Genomic DNA, 24,068 nt, shown 5'->3' with positions numbered 1-24,068 from the left:
TGCGAATATATCCAGTGCTGGTTTGCCCCAAGCTTGGAAAACTCTGTTCACCTGCTTCTCTTCCAGTTCCCACTCGTGACAGTCCGATTGAGATCTGCTCAGTGTATCCGCCAGAGTATTGTGGAGACCCCTGACGTGTTCGGCTCTCAGAGTTATTTTGTGGAATGTGACCCACTCACACAATTACTGAGCTTCCTGCGAGAGCGTAGCTGACGTTGTTCCTCCTAGTTTGTTGATGTAATACATGCTGGTCGTATTGTCGGTATGGACCAGCACTGAGGAACCTGCGATCCTTTGGAGGAACGCTTGCAGAGAAAGAAAGATGGCCCGGAGCTCCAGTCTGTTGATATGCAGTTGTTTGTGTACTAGAGACAATTTTCCTTGAATTTGCATATCTTGCAGATGACCTCCTCATCCCTCCATGGAGGCATCGGTTGTTGAAACAAAGTCTGGAATGGTTGGTAGGAATGTGAGACCTTGGGCCAAATTCGCTGTCTGAGACCACCAATGCAGGGAATCTATCATGCGCGAGGTGACCCAGATGGAATCGTCGAATGAGCCCACGGCTTGTTGCCATTGAAGATGTAATTCCTCTTGAAGAGGTCTCATTTTGAGCCGTGCCAAGGGTATGAGATTTATCGCAGAGGAGCACATCCCTAGAAGTGAAGCAAACATCCGGATAGAAACTGACCACCTTCTTGAGATTGAAATTGCTAGTTTTTGGAGACGCATTTGACGGTCGTGTGACAAGAATGCTTTGCGCTGGACCGTGTCTAGCATTACCCCGAAAAACGGAATGACTTGTAGTGGACGCAACTGCGATTTGCTCTCGTTGAGAGTCAGCCCCAGAGAAGAGATGGAGACATGCTGTTGTGGCATCCTTGGCTGCTTGTTCCGAAGGACCTTTGAGCAACCAATCGTCGAGATAAGGGAACACCTGTATTCCTCGAGATCTCAATGTCGCTGCCACTGGTGCCAAGCACTTCGTGAAGGTTCTTGGCACCGATTTCAGCCCAAACGGGAGCACCTTGAACTGATAGTGGGCGCCAGCCACTGTGAAGCAAAGGAATTTGTGATGTTTGGGATGGATATGGATGTGGAAATACGCATCTTCCATATCTAGAGAAGCCATAAAATCTCCTTCGTTTAGACAGCTTAAGATCTCAGAAAGTGTGACCATCCGTAAACTTTGCTTTTTGAGGAATTTGTTGAGCTTGCGGAGGTCTAGAATCGGTCTCCATTCCCCTGACTTCTTCTTGATGAGGAAGAAATAAGAGTAGAAACTGGTTCCTCTTTGAGATGATGGAACCTTCTCTATTGCATTCTTGAGGAGCATCGTTAAGGCTTTAAGGCTTTAATAAGGCTTAAAAAGCTGAAATTTTCGCTCCCACAAGTAGAGAGGGTAATATGGCTGGCGCCCTGCATAGATCATTGTTTCCCGTTGGTATCGCGACCTTGATTCTGTGATCGTTTGACCACCCTGACGGGAGAAACTAGTCGAAGAGGATTGGCGCTATGATGACTGGCTGTAAGGCTGTCTATACTGCGATTGAAACTGCCTATTTTGTTGGTTTTGGTAACCTCCTCTTGAAGCAAAACCACGTCCTTCTGCACCTCTGAAAGATCCGCGCCTGTATTGAAGGGCGCCTAATGATCTAGCGGCATCCGTATCAGCAAGGAGGGCCTCATCAATGTGTTTTCCAAATAAAGACTCTCCGTCATAGGCCATGTCTAAAATTATTGTTTGCACTTCAGGCCTGAAAGTTGTGGCTTTAAGCCATCCCTGGCATCTAAGCACCGCAGCACCGGCAAGCTGACGAAAGTTGGTGTTCGTAATGTCCAGCGCGCAATCTATGATTTCAGATGCGGCTTGCTCACCTTCCAACGGAATCTTCCTTGCGTCTTGCCTACGGTCTTCAGGAATGAGGTCAATAAAGTCCTGCCATATCTGACCACATCTGATGGTCATAACGACTGATTATTGCCAGAGAATTTGCAGCTTTAATAGAGACCACTTCCATAGTAGAACATTGTTTACCTATAGGGTCCAGCCTCCGTCCTTCCTTATCAGGCGGTGTGGTTGTAGGCGTCGCAGGATTTTTGGATCGTTGTTGGGCAGCTTGAGAAATTATTGAATCTGGTCGTGGATGACCAATCAGACAAGATGGACTGTTAGCAGGGGCACGGTACTTTTTCTCAATGCGAGGAAGTACAGCCGGAATAGACGTAGGCGTCTTCATGATCTTAACCCCTTCATTCCATATATAAACAATGATAGGAACAGCTCTGGTGATCTTCCTAGACACTTCCTTCAAATCATTCAAAAAGCAGTCTGTCTGCTCTACTGTAACAGGCAACTGGAATCTAGATGCTGCTCACTGCATCAAATTATGAAAGCCCCCGATGTCCTCAGGGGGAGAATTAGAAGGCAGAGGAAGGGGTGGAGAAGGCATTGGTATAATATATTTGTTCCAGGGATCCGTAACATTAGTATTGTCAGGTAACTCACCCTCTTCAACCTCCTCTTCAGAGGATGTAGCATAATGGTGCACATGCTCAGATGGACCTTAAGGCTGAGCCGGCGACACAGGAACCTCAGACTGAGGTAACGGATCCGAGATCCCCGCTGGTGGAGGTGGATTTTCTGGGACAGCCTGTTGTGGGGGAAACCTTTGAAAGTAATCCGCTACCACGGCCTGGAGATCCTGTATGAGCGTAGGAGGGAGGTGACTCATTTCCTTCTGGCGCGACTCCCTTTGAGGAAATCTATGGTATGGAACCATAAGTTCTTCTTGATAATAGTACTCCTGGTATTCATCATCATCATCAGCATCCTCCTGACACTTGATGTTAAGCTCGGAAAGATGGTGAGCTGTGCCAAATGGTCCCTCATCGTCTTCGTCCTCATCGTCAACATAAGTTTCCAAAAGGTGAGACAGCAAAAGTGGAGATATTTTACTGTAATCTTGTATTTGAAAAGTTTTAAGTTGAAAAGATGCAGATGTTATGGGTGTTGATTGTGAAGGCAAAAGTACCATTGTTGAAACCCGAGATTGCGTTGGTAAAGTCGTCGTCGACGAGCTCTTCGTCGACGGGCTCTTCATCGTCAACGAGCTCTTCGTTGACGGGATCATCGTCGTCGACGGGATCTTCGTTGATGCGGTCGTCAACAGGACAGTCGTCGACGATGACATTGTCGACAAGGCAGACGTCGACGACATAAACTTCATTGATAACAGTACCTTCGTCGACGGTGGAGGCTTTGTCGACGGAACCTTCGTCGATGGGGTCGACGGAGACTTCGTCGATGACTTCCTCGTCGACGATTCTTCCAGAACAGGCTTCTTAGATGTGATAGAAATCCTAGTCGACACAGCAGGCGAAGTAATGGCCGCCGTCGAGACGGCAGCAGTCGACGATGGGGCAGAAGTCGTCACAGAAATCATCGACTATGGAGTCAACGTGAGAGATTTAACCTGGCTTTTACTCACGGTTTTTGAAGCCTCTTAGATTCCTTGAACGAAGTAGAGGGTGGAGACAGCGTTGACCCAGAGGAAAGTTTAGGTGACCGCTGTGAAGGGTCAGATACATCATTGGAAGTTTTATGATGTTTTTTTCCCTCACTTGAAGAGCTGTCATGGGATCTAGCTCTTTTGCTAGAAGTTGAGGCTCTGTCATCCTCCTCAGCCGAGGAAGATTTAAGCCATAAAAGCAGTCTTGCCTCTCTATCCCTAACAGTCTTTGTAGGGAAAGTCCGTCAGATCCTACAATACTTCGCAACATGCTTAGGATAAAGACAGTAAATGCAGTCCTTATGCTGGTCATCAACATGGACCCTCTTCTTATCACAGGTCCTATAGGGTTTAAAGAGAGCTTTCTTGTCAGACATCCTGAAGAGATGAAGTGTAGAACTGAGTAGGCACTCAGGGAGACTCCCTTCCACACGACGTGCAGTGAAAATCTGAGGAGAACTGAGACTGCTGAGAGAGTTCTAAAGGGTTCTGGTAGTGGATTGGTTGGAGCCAACTTTTGGTTCTTTTTACTATAATGATGTAGATAGGATTCTAAGATTTAGGCCTTAGGTCTTTTTCTTTTAGCCTACTACTGTTATTTACTTATGGCACTACTTTTGTAATTTACCGTGGGACTCCCGCCTCGGCGATGGGGAATGATTCAGGCATGTGAATCTATGAAAGATACCCCAGTACTGGATAAGCAAAGATCTTTGCTAAATTAGTTGTGGCTGACCTGGAAGATTGGATCAAGAGAATGATCATCTTGCCAAAGCATCAGACAGACTTCAGGAAAGGCTGTGAAACATCAAAGCAATTGCACAGAAATCCTTTTCATGTGTAGACAACAGAACACTGTGGCAAAAGCTGAAGGCATGGACTATTCCAGACAAAATCTTCAGCACCATCAGATTGCTGCACACCGATACCTAGTTCGGGGTTAAAACAGGTAATGGCTGGAATATTTCCAAAAGGATTCCAACACATCTGGGGCTAAAACAAGGTTGGGTGGTGGCACCAGTACTTTTCTATCTCTATACTGCAGACCTATTGCCAGCAATGACCAACTTAAAAAAGTATCCTCTTAAATGGAGGACATAATTTCTACCACTATTGCAGTTATGCAGACAATACCATTCCATTAGATCACATTGCAAATGGCCTTCAGAGAAGCTTAAACGGTCTCTATCATTACAACACATTGAATGATCTGAAATTACATTTGGTGAAGACACAAATATAAAGTTTGGAGTATCCAAGACAAAGTAAACACAGAGGATAAATGGCCAAAAGATATCCTTTATGGAGGGTTACAAATATCTTGGAGTATGGTTAGACTTGCAATTAACGTATAAAGTTCAGCTGAAAACAGTACTTATCTGTTACCTCCAAAATCAATTGTGGAAAAAGAATAGCAATTTAATGAGCCTGACAAACATACTAGAAATATGCAAAGCAAAACTGCCATTATCATATGGGTCTTTAAGGGATTACATGAGGATCTATTTGGGTGTCAGAGGGCGGTATTTAGGATCCCCAATTGTTCCCCCGTCTGCCAACTTAGATTGAAAATTGGTTTAATCAATCTATCCATCCAATTTATTAAATATTGCTCTTCACTAAAAAGTGCACCACAAAACTCTTTGAAATATTTCATTTGGAAGGAGCAGCAAAAACTTCCCAAGATCTACATAAGAAAAAGAATAAAAAACTTGAGTAGAATGAAAATGAGTTACGTACCTGTAACTACGGTTCTCCAGTATTGGTATCTTTTATAGATTCACATTCCCCAAGACTGTAGAGATATATTGTCCAGATCTAGAACAGAGTCCACTACTAAAACGTACAGACTGAAATTGAAACGTTTTTGTTCTTGGTGCCTTTGCAATAACACTCACCCTCTTCTCTCATCTCCAGAGCAAATCTTGCCTTATCTCCTATCTCTGGCACAATCAAGTCTGGCGTCTGCGTCAGTAAGGGTCCATCTTGCGGCCTTCTCCCGATACAGACGCACTTCCGACGCTTCTTCTCTTTGCTCTTCTCGCATCATCAACCAGTTCATGAAGGGATTATTCAGGACTCTCCCTTTCATTTGGGCCCTCTGCCAGTATGGCGCCTTAATGTAGTCCTGTTTCAACTAATGAAACCACAGTTTGAACCAATTAACAAAATTGAGCTCAAGTTTCTCACCTGGAAAGTGGCATTACTTCTCGCTCTTACTTTTGCAAGGAGTGTAAGTGAAATTCAAGCCTTCCCCATAAGAGAGCCCAACTTACGCTTTACAGAGCACTATGTTGTACTGAGAACAAACCCTAAATTCATCCCGAAGGTTCCTTCTCAGTTTCGCCTTAATGAACCTGTGGTCCGGCGCACTTTTTTCCCCACATCCTTCTTCACCGGCGGAGAAATCTCTCCACTCTTTGGATGTCAAATGGTGCCTTAAGTTCTATTTGTAAAGAACAAAGTAGCTATGCAGAATTGAGCAACTGCTAGTCTCTTATTGGCCTTTAAGACCGGGATCTGCTGTCACAAACGGAACTATTGCACGATGCTACTATTCAGTCCTGTCATACTAAGGTGGGTAAACCGCTTACAATCAAGGCCAGGGCACATTCTACTAAAGCAGTTTCCTCTTCTACTGCTCTTTTTGCTGGAGTACCATTGGACATGATTTGTCATGCCGCTACATGGAAGAGTGCTCATACTTTAACGTGGCATTATTGCCTGGATATGGCAACTTACAGCAAAGCAGCAGTGGGACAGGTTATCTCAATTTTATCTATTTCAATAAGGTAAGCCTCTACTATTAGAGGTGTTTTTTCATTCGGGATTATGTGATGTTCTGCAATTATGTTTATGTAACCTGGTATATATACTGATAGTAGGTAGCTACATTATATCTTATGTATGTTCCAGCATATGCATGTATATTGTTACCCATCATCCTCTAAGGGTAGATATGTATATATTGAATTGTTTCTAAACAGGTTTGTCTATGCAACTGCTAGCTACTCTGATTCAAGCATGTGAATCTATGAAAGATCCAATACTGGAGAAGAAAATTAGTTACCTGTAACTACTGTTCTCCAGTATTGGTATAGTTCATAGCTTCACATGCGATCCTCCTCCCTGAGAGGCTTCCCTAATTTTCTCAAGGTATAAAGTTTCCCACTTGTGCTTGAAAATCTGAGGAACCTAGCCTCTCCTGGGATTATTCTAGAGGGTGTTGTCGCTTGATTGGCTGCTACTTACGTTTGGTTCTTTTTTACAAAAGAAAATGGATAGGCTATTGCAGTGACTGTTTATTGCATTGTAGCCTATGGTAGTATCATCTACTGCTTTTATATGTATACCGTGGGACTCCCACTACGACGACGGGGATGATTAAGCATGTGAATCTATGAAAGATCTATGAAAGATCCAATGCAAGATCGTGACCTATTGAAAGATACGGAGGAAGGGACAGATTTTAGTATTTCAAACCTCAAGTTAAGATGGCGGCACAGCTGTCTTCATAAAAGAAAAATCTCGAGTCTTTTAGAAAACTGTCTAGAGCCAATTTATTACTATCATCAAATGACTCTCCGTCTCATCAGCCATATCTTTTACAAAACATGATACAATATAAATTAACAAAATACATCCAACTAAGCTTCTTGTTACTTCCACTTAAATCATTAGAACCACAGAAGAATCTTTTTACGTTTAAAACGTTTTATTGAGACAAAACAAACCATGGGGGAGGGGGATAGGAGGGCAGGATACATGGAATACAATCAAAGAAAAAGGGTGCAACTCCAGAGGGTTGGCAATAGGTAGCGCGGTGGGTCAGGGGGAAAAACACAGTAAATGAAGGCTAGAAATACAAGCTGTGAAATCCCCGCACGCTTATCCGACACCCCAAATCTAAACAATAAAAACCCCCCCATCAACACCTCAATAGAACACAATCCCCCTCCTCCCATCCCCCATCCTCCCAGTAACTAAACAACAACACTCCCCCCCCCCCCCCCCCGTCCTATGGTCCCGCATCAGAGTAATCCTAACCAGGAAGCCCCGCACCCCCCCCCCCCCCCTCCCCGGGGGGTCCCCGTTTCACATGTAAGCTAGTCCGCCGGGGTCACCGGCGGCGTCAGCCTGAGCAGCCTAAGATACCTCGGGCAGGTGAGCTCTCGGAATTCAGTGGACAGCAGCGCTAGAAAGGGTTGCCACAGCTCTTCAAATTGGTCTATCTCCCCCGCAACCGTAAGCGACAGCTTCTCCATCCCCAGCACATGCCAGAGCCTATGCAACCAACCGGTGATGGAGGGGACGGTGGTTGTGCGCCAGTGGATTAGAATGTTCTGAACCGCAGACCCCAGCGCGATTGCGATCTGCCTACCCCTACGGGACTTCAGTGGGTACATTAGGTCATTGGGGAGGCCCAACAGGACATACGCCGGGAGTCGCGGTAGCTCTATCCCAAAGTGCTTATCCACCTCGTCCAAGACTTCCTTCCAGTAGGCGGCCAGCACTGGGCAATCCCAAAGAATGTGTGTAAGGGTACCTTCCTGCCCGCAGCTCCGCCAGCACCCCCTGTCAGTGTGTTTATGCATTTCATACAGTCTCTCCGGGGTGTAGTACCAGTATGTGGATACCTTAGTAAAGGTCTCCGTAAGGCCCGTGTGATATGCAGAGTGCCGCGCCCGATACGCAATTTTGTCCCATTCCTTGTGGCTGAGTGTCCTACCCAATTCCCTGTGCCAACGCTCCCTCCCCGGGTTGTAATAGTGAAACGGCGGGGGTTGTAGGTATTTGTACAGATCGGTGATCAGTTTAGCGTCGGAGGTCCGAGTAGCCAACCACCTCTCATACGGTGTAATTGGACGGGCGGCGGTGGCACGCACCTGGGGCTGGAGGGCCCAATGCCGAACTTGCATGTAGCGCAATCTGTCCAGCTCCGTCAGGCCGAACTCCTGGCGGAGTTGCTGAAAAGGAACCACTCCTTCCGGGCCATAGATCTGGAAGAGTGCCCTGCAGCCCGCCCGCACCCAGTGGGAGAAAACCCCCGGCTCCATCCCTGGGGAGAAGTCCGGGTTGCCCGCAATGGGCGTGAGCGGCGAAGGGAAGGTGGTAAGGCCCCGGGCCTCACAGACCGCGTCCCACACCCGCAGGGGGACCCGCGTAACAAAGGAAGCGTAAAGATTAGGGGGGCGATGCGCGCGGCGCAGGAATGGAACCTCTTGTAAGGTGCGGCCCGCCACTGCCTGGTCTTGGAAGAGCCAATGTTTGTCGGACTCCCACCTGCTCCACTCCACCAGATAGCGGAGCTGTGCCGCCTGAAAGTACTTACGGAGGTCCGGAATGCCGAGACCCCCCGCTTCCGGAGCAAGCGTGGAGAGGACCCTCTTCATGCGTGGCCTGCGGCCCTGCCAGACAAAGCGGGAGATGTCAGCCTGCATTTGTCGTATCCAGCCCGCCGGGGGTTGGAGCGGAAGGGCCCGGAAAAGATATAGTATCTGGGGCAACACCGTCATCTTGACCGCCGCGATTCGCCCCAGCCAGGACAGCAGGCCTTTGTTCCAGCGGCCAAGCTCGTCCTTGATCTTCCTGCTGAGGGAGGCATAATTGGCCGTAACCATCCCCGATAATGTAGGCGCCAGCAGAATCCCCAGATACGGCACCGTGGACGAGGACCACTGCATGGGGAAGAGCCGCTGAAGATCCCTCCTGGTTTCCGCAGCCAGGGACACGTCTAATGCCATCGACTTGCTCATATTCATTTTGAAGCCGGCCACCCCCGCAAAGGCGTCCAGCTCTCGGAGGCAAGCAGGCAGCGACCTCCTAGGGTCGTCCAAAGTCAGCAGGACATCATCCGCGTAGAGACTGACGGTGTGGACGTACTGGCCCATCCGGACCCCGACAGCATCCGGATTATTACGAATCCTCTGAGCAAACGGCTCCATGTAGAGGGCAAACAAGAGCGGCGAAAGAGGGCAGCCCTGCCGCGTGCCGCGCTCGATGGCAAAGCCACCGGAGCTACACCCGTTGACCCGCACCGACGCTGAAGGATGCTTATAGCAGTTAAAGACCATGGTGCGGAACTTATCGCCGATTCCCAGTTTCTTGAGGACCAGCTCAAGATACGGCCAGTGAACTCTATCGAAGGCCTTCTCCGCATCAACGGACAGCAACATCCGCTCCCCCGAGATCCTTGAGGCCTTCTCCAGAACATGCGTCACCCTCTTAGTGTTGTCAACCGTCTGTCTGCCGGGCACAAAACCAGCCTGGTCCGCCTCCACCAGGTCGGGGAGGTGTGGACTCAGCCTGGACGCGAGGATCCCCGTGTACAGCTTGAGGTCGACATTCAGAAGCGAGATGGGTCGGTACGAGCCGCAGAGGGCCCGGTCCTTCCCAGGTTTCGGGATTACCGCGACCGTCGCCCTCAGGAGATCCGGAGGGATGGCTCCGGGTTCGGAGAAAGAGTTAAATAGCCGAGTAAGGACAGGGGCCACGGCCGTGCAAAAAGTCTTGTAAAATAGCGACGTGTACCCGTCCGGGCCCGGGGCCTTGCCATGTTTCAGCCGCGCGATAGCGGAAATCACTTCCTCCACATGGATGTCCCGCTCCAGGTGGTCAGCCTGAGCCGGATCCAGCACCGGGAGGGTCACCGACTCCAAATAGCCGTCGGCATCCCGTGGCGAGGAGGGCTCCTCAGCATACAGCGCCTCGTAGAAGCCGCGGAAAGACTCCGCTACCTCCGCGTCCCCGGAGACAACCCCCCCGTCCGCGCCCACCAATTCTTTCACGACGCTGCGCTGTTGCGCGACCCGGAGCCGGTGGGCCAGGAGCTTGCCACATCTGTCCCCCCCAGTGTAGTAGGCATGTTTCAAGCGTAGGGCGGCATACTCCGCCCTGTCAAGATCCAGAGCCGACAGGAGCTTCCTCACTGCCTTCAACTGCCTCCACACCCTCGGCACCCCCGTACGGCGGTGGACCTGCTCGAGCTCCCGGACTTGAGCTGTCAGCTCATCCCTCTTCAGTTGCCGCTCCCTATTCTCAGCTGCGGAGATAGAGATGAATTCCCCCCGGAGGACGGCCTTCAATGCCGCCCACTGTGTCGCCCGCGAGGTGTCAGTGTTGCTATTGTGGGTGAGATAGTCCTGTATGACCTCCCCGATGCGTTGCACCACCGACTTCTTGTGTAGAAGTGTATCCCGGAGGCGCCACACCCCCCGAGAGGGGGAGGCCGCCGGCCACTGGAAAACGCCGGTGACTGGGGAGTGGTCAGACAGGGTCAGGACCCCGATGTCCGCCGCCGTGGCAGCGGCACGCATCGGTCCACTCACCAGGAGGTAGTCCAGCCGTGAGTAGGTTCGGTGTGCGTGCGAGAAGTAAGAGTAGTCCCTATCCGTGGGGTGCATGGAGCGCCAGAGGTCGTGCAGATCCATTTCCGCAATCCGGGCCCTCCCAGCCTGGGACAGTTCCCCCGTCTGCGGGAAGCGCTGCGCCGATCTGTCCATCGCAGAGTCAAAGACAATGTTGAGGTCTCCCCCCAAGATAATGTGGCGGTCGGGGGAAGCAGTGACATCCACCAGCGCGGAATCTAGGAAGCGCTCTTGGTGATCGTTTGGGCTATAAACTGAACCGACCGTAAATGCTATGCCTCCCAGGCGCATGCGATACGCAAGGAGCCTCCCCTTCTGTTCAGCACACTTATGCAACACCTCCCCCCGAAAGGAGCTCGCTAGGAGAATGGCTACCCCCGCCGTCTTGTTCGCTGCCGAGGAAAAGAACTGGGTAGGGAACTTAGCAGAGCGCATCCTATGGCAATCTCGGGGCAATAAGTGTGTCTCCTGCAAAAGGCAAATGTCCGCCTGCGTCCCCTCCAGCAACGACAGGATCGCTCTGCGCTTCACCGGGTTGTTCAGACCCTGAACATTAAGGGTCACTACCTTTAGGCCCGGCATTCCTCGCAGGGGTCGGGAGCGCCATGCAATGGGCAGGGAATCAGCGGGTGGGGCGCGCGGGGCCACAGCGCAGGACAAGCCAAAACAAAGCGGGCATACAACATCGGACGGGACCTTCCCAACCCCAAACAACCCCCTCCCCCACCCAAAACCCAACCCTGGCAACTAGCCACCCACAAACTCAAACACCCCATAGTCTCAGTCAAGCCCCAAAACGGGCAAGTCCGTAGAAAAGAGCAAAGTGGACGTCCAGCCACTCACCTCCAACCGTTCCCTCCCAACCCCCCCGCCCCGTACCAAGCATGTAAAGAAGCTAAAGACATCTCCCCCCGGAGTGTGTGTTAGGCCGTCAAGGCCACGCTAGAGGAGCCGGTCGAGTCCCCGGCCGCCACCCTCAGGGCGTCGGCCATGTCCGCTCTGATGGTGGGGGAGTCCGGGCGCCCCACACTGGTCGCTGAGCGCCGCCTCGTTGACCTCCGCCGGTTCCGTCTCTCCGAGGACCTCCACGACGGCGTAGCTCCCTCCTCCTCCGCCGCCGTGAGCCCCAGGACCCCACAAATGTCTTGCAAGGAGCGTAGCTGGTGTAGCACTCCGTTCCACCGAAAAATCAGGCGGAAGGGGTGACCCCAAGAGTACGGCGTCTCATGCTCGCGCAAAAAGTCAGTGGCAATCCTAAAGGACCTGCGTTTCTGCAGAGTGATGGCGGAGAGGTCCTGGTAAAGCGCCACCGGCCGATCCCGGAAAGTCAGGGGCTGTTTCCTGCGGGCTTCAGCCATGATGCGTTCCTTTAGTGGAAAGTCGGGCAGGAAGGCCAGAATGTCCGGTGGAGGCGCCGATGACTGGCGCTGCCGGCCAACCCTGTGCGCCCTGTCAATGCTGATGGGAAAGTCCGCAGCTTCCCCCAGGATCTCTCGGAACAGGGCCCGCAGGTAGCTCCCCAGATCGGACCCCTCGTCCGCAGTCGGCACGCCACGCACTCGGATGTTGTTCCTCCGAGATCTGTTCTCAAGGTCCTCGGAGTGGGCCTGGAGCTCCACACACTGTTCCCGGAGGCGAAGAACGTCCTGCTGGAGGTGGACTATCTCCTCCGCTCGCTGCTGGCCCTCCGTCTCCGCCGCTTCCACACGCTCGCCAAGGCCCTCCACCTCCCTGCGCACTTCTCGGACCTCGCTGGCCACCTCCTGCTTCAGTGTCTGGAAGTCCTCCCTGAGGGAGCTGAACAGTTCCTCCATAAAGGCCCTCGTGACGGGTGGCTCCCCTCCAGTCACATCCACCGGAGCCCGGGAGGGCCCCGGTGAGGGCTGCGTCCTGTCCCGCAAGTGCTGGGCCCTGCCAAGCATGTCCGGCAGGGTACGGTCCCCTTTCTTCGGGCCTCCTCTTCCAGACATCGCTAGCTCCGCAGTCGGGCACCGATCCAGGCACTCCAGGGATGCTCAGCCGCCGGCTAGCACTCGACCTGGGTATCCCCCACGAGTGAGGTCGCTGCGTCACAGGTGACAAAATGGCGGCCCAGTCCGGTCACCGTCAGCCGCAAGAGCTTGTGTGAGACAACCAAGGGGGCCGCAGCAGAGGGGTCTAATCAGCACATCCCTCCGGTAATCAGCCCAGCAGCAGCGGGGGTCGCTTGCATCCAGCAGCCAGGACTCCGGCGAAGGCTGCCACCACTGCACCTTCGGGGACAAAATGGCGGCCGGGCGGAGCAAGCCAAAACGACCAGGCCCGACGACACCACCGGGCCCCCCGAGGCACCCCACAGTAAAATAAGTTCCACCACCGGCCCCCGTCTGTCACGCACAGGGGCCTAGATGGTCCAACCCCATCAGGGAGTCCGCTGTACCTCGGCTAGGGGTTAGGGCCTCCGCAGTGCGGGGTGTCGCCGTCACCAGTCTGAGTGCCGGGGCACCCGTCCCAAGCCTTCCACACAGTCGGGTCCCTTCCCGCAAGGCTCCTTCAGTCACCGTCGAACGGCGGGCCAGATCCCCTCCAGATCGCAACTTTCAGCACCAGGCCCAGCCGAGGCGCCCGGACAGCTCTCCAATGCGCTCCGCCCCTCGGGCTCGCCGTCGTCGTTCCTTGGTCTCGATCGAACTTTTGGGGGGGTTCCCCCGAGGCGATCCGAACCAAAACAGCACCAATGTGCACCCCTGATGCTCCGCCACGCTCCTCTCCCGCGCTGAGCCTCAGCGGGGGGAGAAAAGCATAAGAAAAGGGCTCTAGCTTGGCCGGGCCGGAGGAGCTACAGGAGGAAGCGTCCGCTCACCCCGCCATCTTGGCCACGCCCCCAGAAGAATCTTTTTGACTGCGAGTGATGCTGTGGATGTGGGTATTGCGTGGAATCACTGCCCCATATAATATGTATCTGTCGAATATAAGAAAGTATTTGCAACCATGTTTCATGGGGATTGCAATCAAAGTATGCCTGCAGAGATACGATGTACAGCTTACTAGTCAGCTCCTCTTGTCCTAGTTCCCAAATAGCAGTCTGAATGCAGGCAGTGACAGGCATACGCAATAGAAGGACATCTTTATGAGGAACGTGCTGCTAGTTCTCAGAATATCACTGTGCACTCTAGCGCACCGAGCAGTACGAAGAATCTTGGATGGGGAAATAGAAAGACCTTTATAATGAGAATTACTCTACCAGTCCTCAGAACATTGCTATTCATTCTAGCATATTGAATTTTAGAACATTGCTATTTATTCTAGCATATTGACTTTTAGTCCTATGGGGCTTTATGTCTAAATTATACAAGCAATGTGCAATAATTGAGTTAACTGCTATAGGTTCTAGATTTTTGATAAATTGTTTCAATTGTTTAACTTATTTTAATAATCTATTGAGATACTTTAAGTTCTTATTTTAATATCATACGAATGTGCTTTATTGAAAAATGTTTCAAGATGTTTTTTTTAATTACATTGTAATGGTTTTTGCTAATTGAAAAATAAATGGTTATTGATTACATAGCTTTTTCTAGACACAATGAAGCACCCAGTGTTAGTGCAAACAACGCTATGTGAAGTTTACAGTTCTTTATAAATTATGCAAAAAAAAAGAAAGCAGAAACCCTGGTTAGTTCCAAGTTTTAACAGGAGAGCAGCTTCCTTATATGTCGCACTCTACAACCCCATCCACACACCAAATCTGCTAATTCTAGCAAAAGCTCACTGGCTCCTGCTGTCCCAGACCCAAATGCACCATGCTAAAGCCATTACAATGATATAGTGCAGGTGTTTCAGACTAAGCCATCATATCCACGGTTACATTTGGCCTAGACTTTTTTTCAACTCCCAGAAGTCAACAAATTGTCAGAAAACAATCTGTGAATTGGCCAACAGAGAGCTGTTTTGTAATGAGTATGTGCAACAATAACTCTTCTGTACAAAAGTGTCTTGGCCAGATGTCTTTTGGTTAGGTAACCACAATCCTACTGTGAATTACAGAAGAGGTAATCACCTTAGAAATACCAGCTGAAAATACGGAGGAAACTGACTATGTCTCAGCAAATCATTTAGCTAAAAATTCAGAACAAGAACACACTGAAAAGATCAGTTCTCTGCGGCTACCAACAGTTTTTACTGCTCCGCTTGGGGCTTTCTGATCACAAAAGGCCGCTCTTGATCACTCCCCCCCAACTTTAGATAAGAATAACGAGGTGGCTGCCACCCAGTTTAACGAATGGATCCAAAGAGCGGTCAACTGTATCGCTCCCGAGCATACCGCCACTGTAAACAGGCGCCCTTTGGGGACGCGGTGTTATGGCCCGGAACTTAAACGACTAAAAGTTGAATGTAGAAGGTATGAGCGTCTCTGGAGAGTGGATTACAGTAAGACTAGTAAAGATGCCTACAATCGGGCCTTGAATAAATATAAAGAGGCCATTTTGGCCACTAAGAGAGCGTATTTCACCTTGAAAATCCAGGATGCTGGGAACTCTGCAAAAGAGCTGTTTAAATCCGTGTCTTTTCTAGCTAAACCCCAGCAGGGTAGCCTGTTTAAACCCGACCAGGCCTTCTGCAATCAGCTGGCGGTTTTCTTCCAGAATAAGGTGCAAACAATATATGATGACCTGGTGTACTCATCAAACTTAAACTCTTTGTCAGGTACACATCATCTCCCCCAGGGGGAGGAGACAGTGTTATGCAGACTGACAAGTTTTGACCCCCTATCGGAAGAGGTGGTAATAGATATCTTAAAATCTATTAAATCTGGCTCAGCCTGTGACCCTTGTCCCCCGGCAATCATGCATCTGGCGGCGGAGAGGATTAGTGAAACCCTTACCTCTCTGATTAATCAAGTCCTGGCATCTGGGATCTACCCTGTCAGGCCGATCCTGAAGAAAGCCACTCTGGAGCCCACTGAATTTAAAAACTATCGGCCAATCTCGGGTTTGCCATTAGTAGCCAAGGTCATTGAAAGATCAATTAATATAACATTAACTGAATATCTGGATAGTAACAGCCTGCTGGATCCACCCCAGCATGGCTTTCGTCCAAAACACTCCACTGAGTCTGCCCTAATCGCCGCAGCTGAGGGGATTCGGTCAGTAGTCGATGGGGGGGGGAGGGGGGAAATCCTTGTTCTCCTTGATCTGTCGGCCGCATTCGACACCGTTAACCACACGGTGTTGGTGCGGCGACTACAGGAGATAGGGATTAGTGAGCTGGCTATGGCCCTCCTCTCCTCGTTTCTAGACAATAGGAAACAAAGTCTGAACTGGGAGGGCCTACAATCGGACAGTTTTAATCTGCCCTGCGGTGTTTCGCAAGGTTCAGCTCTGTGCCCAACAATGCTTAATGTTTATGTGAAGCCGCTGGCCAGGTTGGTGAGGAAACACGGCTTTACTCTCGTGTCGTACGCGGACGACTCGCAATTGGTGATATCTGTCTCAGACATGCCGGAGTTAACAGCGGCAAGATTCCATGTTTGTCTGAAGAATGTTATGGAGTGAATGAGCCTGAGTTTCCTGAAAATTAATACGGAGAAAACAGAAGTGATTGAATTTGGGAACGGATCACCAATGTGGAGCAATCTGTGGTGGTCACTAGAGGCGGGGGAGTGTCCTCTACCAGTAAGAAAAGTGAGGAACCTTGGGGTCATTTTCGATGACAAATTGAACACGTCAGCTCAGGTGAATAGCCTAACATCGGCTTGCTTTTTCCTAATTAAGACCCTGTGCAAAATCTTACCCTTCATCCCCCGGGCACTTCAAACGACGGTAATGGCTGCCCTCTTCATGTCCAGATTGGATTATTGTAATGCGATGTTCCTGGGCATTGATAAGCATCAGGTCAGTAAACTTCAATCACTGCAGAATGCTGCAGTTCGAGTGATTCTAAAGCTTCCGAAGGGCCACCCCACCTCTCAGGGAAGAAGGTAATTACATTGGCTCCCTGTCCAGCAGAGAATCGAGTTTAAGGCACTCTGCTTGGTGCACAATGCACGATATGGTGGTGGCTCTGAGGACTGTCAGGATAGGTTCAGGCTCTATACCCCCCGCGAGACCTACGATCGGCTAATCTTGGCCTGATCTGTACCCCTAGATATAGACGGGCCAGATGGGGTGGCCGCTCACTTTCCAGTTGTGCGGCCCAATTGTGGAACAAATTACCTGTGGCCTTTAGTCTCCAGCCGAGTCTTTCTTCCTTCAGGAAAATCCTGAAATCTCGGCTGTTTAACCTCGATTAGCTATCAGTCTATCATTCCGCTCCACTTACACACACCAGCGCCAAGACGCCTCGGCATTCCAGTGCTTAACAAGCATTTTATAACATAACATAACAAATGCACATGGAACCCGGTCCTGGTGTAGTTGCACGAGGTATGGGAAATATAATGGCACCAGCCTAAACCTCTGGAGGCGTTTTAGGGCACACACATTCAGAATCATTGCAGGCCCATATAAGTTTCTAGGACCTTTTAGAATGTTGACCTTTGCAAATTTATGTAGAGTAGTTTGAAACCACAGGAGTGGGACAAAAACAGATGAAACTTTCAAAACTGATTTCTTCAAATGAAGAAACAACATTTTTGTTGCAAGTTTTACATAACAGGAGTCCACGGGCCTAGTCTCTTGCAAAAATGGGTCAGATCTGCCTAACACACGAGGGCTGATCTCTGAAAATACCACAGGATGGTTTCCATATAGAACCAAATGTATTTACTTTTATGAAATCTGGAAGAGTCAGGCTGAAATAACCTTATAAACCTCACTTCATATTCTGAAAGCAAAGCATGGAGATTGACCGCAACCAAGTTCTCCTTATGTTGGAGCACAACAGATGCAAAAAATAAAGTGCTCAAGTACACTTGATTTTCTGCATGATTACAATACTGTAATGTACAAGCTTTTGCCCAGACAGATCAATCTGATTGCATCGTTACGGGATTCTAATTATATATCCAAGTAAGGTTGCAAACCATTAGCCTCCAACCTGGGACCCCTTTACCCCAACTGCAACACAATCTTTAGAACATTTCTTCATTCATGCCCAGGTCTAGCCTACCAAGGGATCTTCTTATTTCTTCCTCATGACCCTCAATTTTGCTCCTTAAAAATGTTCTAAAACAGGTGTGAACAATGGTCCAGAAATTATTCTCGGCGAAAGGACAACTGTTCCTTTATTTCTTTTCATAATTAACTCTGATTTTGTATCCTAATAGTATTCTAAAATCCCATCCATTATTCTAAGATGCCTCAACAGACTGGCCCTTGTACTGCACTCAGGTAATCCTTGTAGGATGGTGAACTGTGGCAATGATATTTTATGGTTTAAATTAGCAGACAGCTAATACTACAAATAGCAGCTCATCAGCTTTATATCATCTTGGATAGCAATAAACTGTCTTAACTGTTCAGACCATGGCTCTCAATGTACCATAAATAAATTAAAAGTGACTACTGTTTGAGCAACTCACCTCTTCATCCCCTTCTTCAAGTTCTTCAAACTATAAAAACAAAATGAAAAGTTTTAAGCATTTACTTAACACTTTTTACATGATCAACATGTTAATTTGTAAGATATACGCACACTGTCATCATCCTCTATGGCTTCTCCAGTGAAATATAGCACAGCACGAGGAACGATTCTTTCACGGAAAAAGTGTCCAATTTCAAAATCTGTGGCTAACGTAAACTCCAAATCTTCATCCTGAAAATTAAATAAGTAAATTATCTCAGTCAATATTTCAATTTATAAGTGAGGAGGAGAGCGGCATGATTAGAGGTGAAAAATATTGCACAAAAAAAAAAGCTGAGTACTAATGCAATATTGAATAGTAAGGAATAATCATATCGAATGTACTCATTATGATGGAACATTCATACTTTGGTAAACAAGGGAGGCATTTATTTTCTAATTTGCACCTCTGTTTAAATTTTTTGTCTCAAGAACATATTGTTACAGTGCAATTTAAAGAAAAGTTTGTACATGTACTCTTGTAGATAGAACATGTGCTTCACTTAAATTTTCTACGGTTGTCAACCAGGTGACTATAAAAGGGTAGTCTCCTCTTTTTAACGTGTATGTGCCCATTTATTTTTACAAGGCATTTTACTTGAATTTAGCTTTTTGTCTAGGAGAATACAAAGGAGTAAAGGGTAGAAGCTCAGGTTAGTTGTGGTTAGACACTGGTCCCTACAAATATTAGCAGACAATCCGGATCAGGAGGCAGACATGCTAGTATTTTATTAATCAATAAGAACACTTCATTCATGAGCCTCATCGGTTTAAAAAAAAATCTTAGAATCGAATGAGTCCATTTAATGGTGGCCGAAAACAAACTACAATAATACATCAGTGGATGTCCTGTTCTGTCCACCTTGTGGTTCAGCTGCCTCATTTTGTTGACCAAACCAGTTTTTTTTCTTTTTTTAGACGGCAGAGCGTCTACGACAGTTTTGCTAGCTTTCCAGGCCTGCATGGCATGGTAGCCAGGCCGGCATTATGCGTTTACTTAAAGTGCTCCCTCTGTGTTTGCAGCAGTGACTTATGTGAAAATACCCAACCACAGTGGCGGGGAACTATAACTTTGGTGTGTGGCCAATCGGGGGCAGGAAGAGGAGGATCCTTCTCTACTCTAGTGGTTTGGCAGGCCCATCGTCAGTTTTAATCACCCTCTGCTAAGTCCACAAGAACCATTTTCAGTTCTTTGTGAAACAAAACTAGGGCGACGACCACCTCATTTAATTAACAGCGGGGTGATGTTCACTTTTAGGTCTACTGTACGAATTTATGGGATTGGAATCACTTCTGCAAAAGGTTAGAGAAGCAGAGTGGACAGCAATGATCACTGTGATAGATATGTGCAGAATACAGTGATTTAAAATCTGGATGCACCCTGAGGATAATGAATCAGGACCATATGTCGTGAGATTGCGGAGGCTGAAAGGAAAGCAGTGCCTGACATTACTGAAGTGCTAACTGGCTTAGCGGCAAAATCAAACATGGCACAGTTCCTAATTTCTGCAGTGGCAAAACCTGACCTGGTGATGTTCCAGGAAACCAATCTTATTGGCAATGAAGGGCGTATTTCATTATTAGGGTGAAATACGTACTCTTGGTGCTTGCTGGCACCATCAGCAGATTAAGGGAGGTGGCGACAAAGTCGGCAAGAAGTCGCAGTTGATGTGATCCATCTGTAACCATGGACAGATTTGAAGATGGGTTTGGAAAGTCAGACCTCTTGATAGATTTGATTGTTCACCCACCAAAAGAGACATTGACATTTAAAATGTTACTCGAATTACATCATCCCAACGCCATTGTTTTTGGAGTTCTAGATCGTACCATTTTTACATTTAGAAACGGGTTTTGAGTAGGGCATAACAAGTCAAGGTATTTATTAATATGGATACCCTACAGTGGGGTATTTAAGGGGTGTAGTACATACCTCCTAATCAGAGTGGGCCGCCTCGGAATGGGGCATAACACGTGGATTTGGCACTTAACACAGCAAAATCTGCATGTTCTGCCTTTTTAATGGGTATTTTCCTACGAATAAATTTCACCAGGGCATATCTGGGGAATTGTGAACGAGGAAAATTGATGGGAGGGATGCAGTGAATTCTATTCTACGATTCCTGAGCAAACAAAGATTTAGAAAGAATTGGGAATTCAGGGCCTTAGTCTGCATGAAATAAATCACACAACGGAGGAAGAAATAAGGGCTTGTACGGAGTTATTTGAGCAGTTCAGAGTGAATTTGCCCTCTGTTTTGTTGGAGTATATGTTGCTTCTATTCTGTAAGCTTTTCAGCCGCATAGCACATTTTTCTGCTCTCTGAATTGAATAGAGTTTGACCAAAACAGAACTAACCTTTTATCAATGACTATTAGTAAAAATGTATTTATTGGCTGGCAAAACAAATTACAATCAATCAATAAGGGCTTTTACAGAGCACACACATTCAACCTTTGAAGAAGGTCTCTTTAGCACATTAGGAAAACATTACTATGCACCCTGCGAGACTAGCAAACTATACTTATTAAGTAGCCATGTCGTGAGGTAATGATAAAACCAAAATAATGTATTTCTTTCAACTGAAAGGGCATTCCACACTAGTATTCTTAAAGGAGAAGGCTCTACCTTCTTTTACGAGCAGCTAAAATGTAGGCACAGTAAAGAACTATATGACATGATGAGAATGAAGAATGGCGGAGGACTGATGAATAAAGAATCTCTGGGCCAAACAGAAATGTAGGCTCTGACAGAATATTAGCTGCATACAGCATATCACTTTCACTAACTTGGAGTCAGTGCAAATGTCTTATCTTAGAAGAAAGCAACATAAATACCTTCTTGCCAAAGATGATGTTTGCTGCTGCATTCTGGATGTACTGCAGATGAGACACTGAAATTTCAGGTAGGTCCAGATGTTCAGATGGACATGAGCTGACCTTAATTTGTCAGAGTGTGCTCATAACTAAACCTTTTTAATCTGAATTGTTTTGCATGGCATCTTACTAGTTCATCAGAAAGGATAATGACATTTAATTATTGTGTGCACTCTTGCCTTGTTAGCTTTAATCTGGTACACCCAACTTTATCACTACATCAGGGGGAAATGAGGCGGGATCATTCAACAGTGGCCAAAATACCACGTCTCAGGAGTTACCTTCATCCCTAGAAAGATCTCCGACTTAGAAGAATTTAGTTTTAAGAAAGTTAATCTTAGCCAACTATGAATCAACACCAAGGCAGAGTCAAGAGTTTAGGAGCCAGGATCACCCCTCTCCCGGACATTCGCGAGAATCTGGGTATCATCTGCATACTTGAATTGGGAAAATCCCAATAGATGCGGAATGGAAGTAAGAGGAGAACGATGAGGTTGTATAACAGATAGTGTTGAGTTCTGTGGAACTCCTTTCCCCCACCCCCACTGTCCACTTTAGGTGGGAGTTAAAAATGCCAATCTGTAATTTTGGCTTTCCAGCTTATTTACTGCTGTCATCATTTGGAATGTGATTATTCATGATGACATATTTAGAATGTTGGGTTCTTAGCTCTAGTCAGTTGGGAGTTTGGGACTGAGCTGAAAGGTTACAGCTCCTGCTGGGGTTTTATCGTTTGGATTCATCTTAATATTTACAATTACCACCTTATACCATCTTACTCAAATACCTGTTATTACAAGAATCTACGTGGACCTGACCTTCATTTACTTCACTACACAATCTTGCTTGCTGGAGATCTAATTCCTACTCAGCACACTGACACCTTCACTGGGAGTTTAGATACCGGAGCTGAACAGCTAGGTGACTGGCAACAGATTACAAATCGCTAAATGAAGTTTTGGGGTCTGCTCATCTGTGCGTTATAAGCTTCCGCCTTTATGAGCCAGATGGCTGCCACACCTCAGCCCTTTTCTCTCCACTTACATCAGAGGTCAAACTCAGAGAGGAGGATGGTATCCAGATTAGGAGTAACACACACGTTACTTACCTTCTGTGATGTTCTTTTTGGTGGATACTCTATCAGCGGATATCTCATATCAGAATATTACCCAGGCGTCAAACTGGATCAAGAAACATTAAAACAGTACACCTGCGTGCCAGTAGGTGGCATTGTATTGTTCCGTGCCAAAATCATTCTGCTCTGGAAGTGATGAGCGGAGCCGCATACTAGCAGCGCCCATGCAAACTGACGTCAGTTACTGTCTTAGGTTGTCTGCGCCCTCAGATGCAGAGCCTATCAACAGACTGGCATGACAAGTGGCCAGATCTCTAGATCAATACTAATTTTAGATGAAAAAAGAGCCCAATTCACACAATGGGGAGTTGAGGAATCTGAGTATCCACCAGAACGATTGTTACCGAAGGGAAGAAACTTGTTCTTCTGATGGACACTTAACTGCAGATTCCTCATCTCTAGAATAGATACCAAAGTAGTGCCACTCCAGGTGGTGGGTCTTTGAACTGGATCATGCCAAAAATGCCCTGCAGGATGGAGCTGGCCAAAAGGCTCTCTCTATTGACCTGACTGCTGAGGTAGTAGTGCTTCGTGAACGTATGAACAGATGTCCATGTAGACGCCTCACAAATGTCCAGTCCAAGACAGGTACTCTGCTTGGTATTGCAGTGGTAAAAGCCTCAGCTTTGGTGGAAGGAATCTGCGTGGTCTTTGGAGGATGCTTCTTTGCCAGTGTGTAGCAGATGTTTATGCAGAGAACAGTCCATTGGGAGAAGGTCAGCTTTTGCACTATCCTGCCCTTCTTTGCCCCGGAGAAACCCACAAAGAGCTAATCATCCACTTGATGTTCTTTGGTGCAATTAATAAAAATTAGAGGCCTCTTAGGTCCAAACAATGAAGACTCTTCCTCCTTTGACAGGTGTTGTGGAGTTGTACAAGGTGGATTGACAGAAAGAACATTCTGCTCGCTCACACATCTAGCCGATGTTATGGTGATGAGAAATACTATTTTCAACGTGAAAAGTCTCAAGGCTGCAACTGTGCAGCAGTTCAAAAGGGGGGGGGGGGGCATCAAAAAAGAGAGAACTAAGCTCAAGTTCCACTGCGCTATCACAATGGGTTTTGGTGGAAATAAATGATGCAAACGTTTAAAAAAATCTCATCACAACAAGTGATTTAAACAAAGGCTGATCTGACAACTGTATAAAAGCAGATAAAGTTGAGAAGTAACCTTTAACAGTGACCAAAGCAAGTCTATACTTGGCCAGGAACAAAATGAACAACAAAACTTCAGCCAGCCTGGCTTGTAGTGGTTCTATCTGTTGGGTGCTGCAACAAGCCACAAACTTGTACTAAATACTGGCATACACCAATTTTGTAGAGGGGCACCGAGCCACCAAGATGACCTGCACAACATCAGGAGGAACGTCAAAGTCAACTACCACCACTCAATTACAGAGCACAAACAGAGCAGAGATGCACATTGTGCAGATTCCGTTGCAGCACAGAAGATCCTCCCAACACAGCAGCTTAATGGGAGGACAGATGCCTGTTCCCGGCAGTTCTGAGTACCACACACTCCTCGCTCACTACAGCACCACTATGATAATTTGGGCACAGTCGTTCCTGATCTTCAGAACTCGTGGCAGGAGAGGCAGTGTCAGGAAGGTATTTAGGAGTCACAAGCTCCACTCTA

General features: G+C 47.8%; 1 protein-coding gene across 6 annotated transcripts in view; it reads right to left on the bottom strand.

Moving 5' to 3' along the window:
• Nucleotides 1–24,068, bottom strand: part of NAP1L4 (nucleosome assembly protein 1 like 4) — a 1,162,803-nt gene that overhangs the window by 247,494 nt on the left and 891,241 nt on the right. For all 6 annotated transcript variants that reach the window (XM_085644739.1, XM_085644737.1, XM_085644738.1 and 3 more), the window contains 2 exons: nt 18,494–18,613; nt 18,381–18,410 (listed from right to left, as the gene is read on the bottom strand). In XM_085644739.1, coding sequence (XP_085500865.1) covers nt 18,381–18,410; nt 18,494–18,613 — 150 coding nt within the window. The remainder of the gene's footprint in view (nt 1–18,380; nt 18,411–18,493; nt 18,614–24,068) is intronic.

This window comes from Triturus cristatus, chromosome 3_1, assembly GCF_964204655.1.
Source record: "Triturus cristatus chromosome 3_1, aTriCri1.1, whole genome shotgun sequence".
NCBI lineage: Eukaryota > Metazoa > Chordata > Amphibia > Caudata > Salamandridae > Triturus > Triturus cristatus.
The sequence above is the reverse complement of the archived record's forward strand: the minus strand, read 5'-3'. Positions and strand labels throughout refer to the sequence as shown.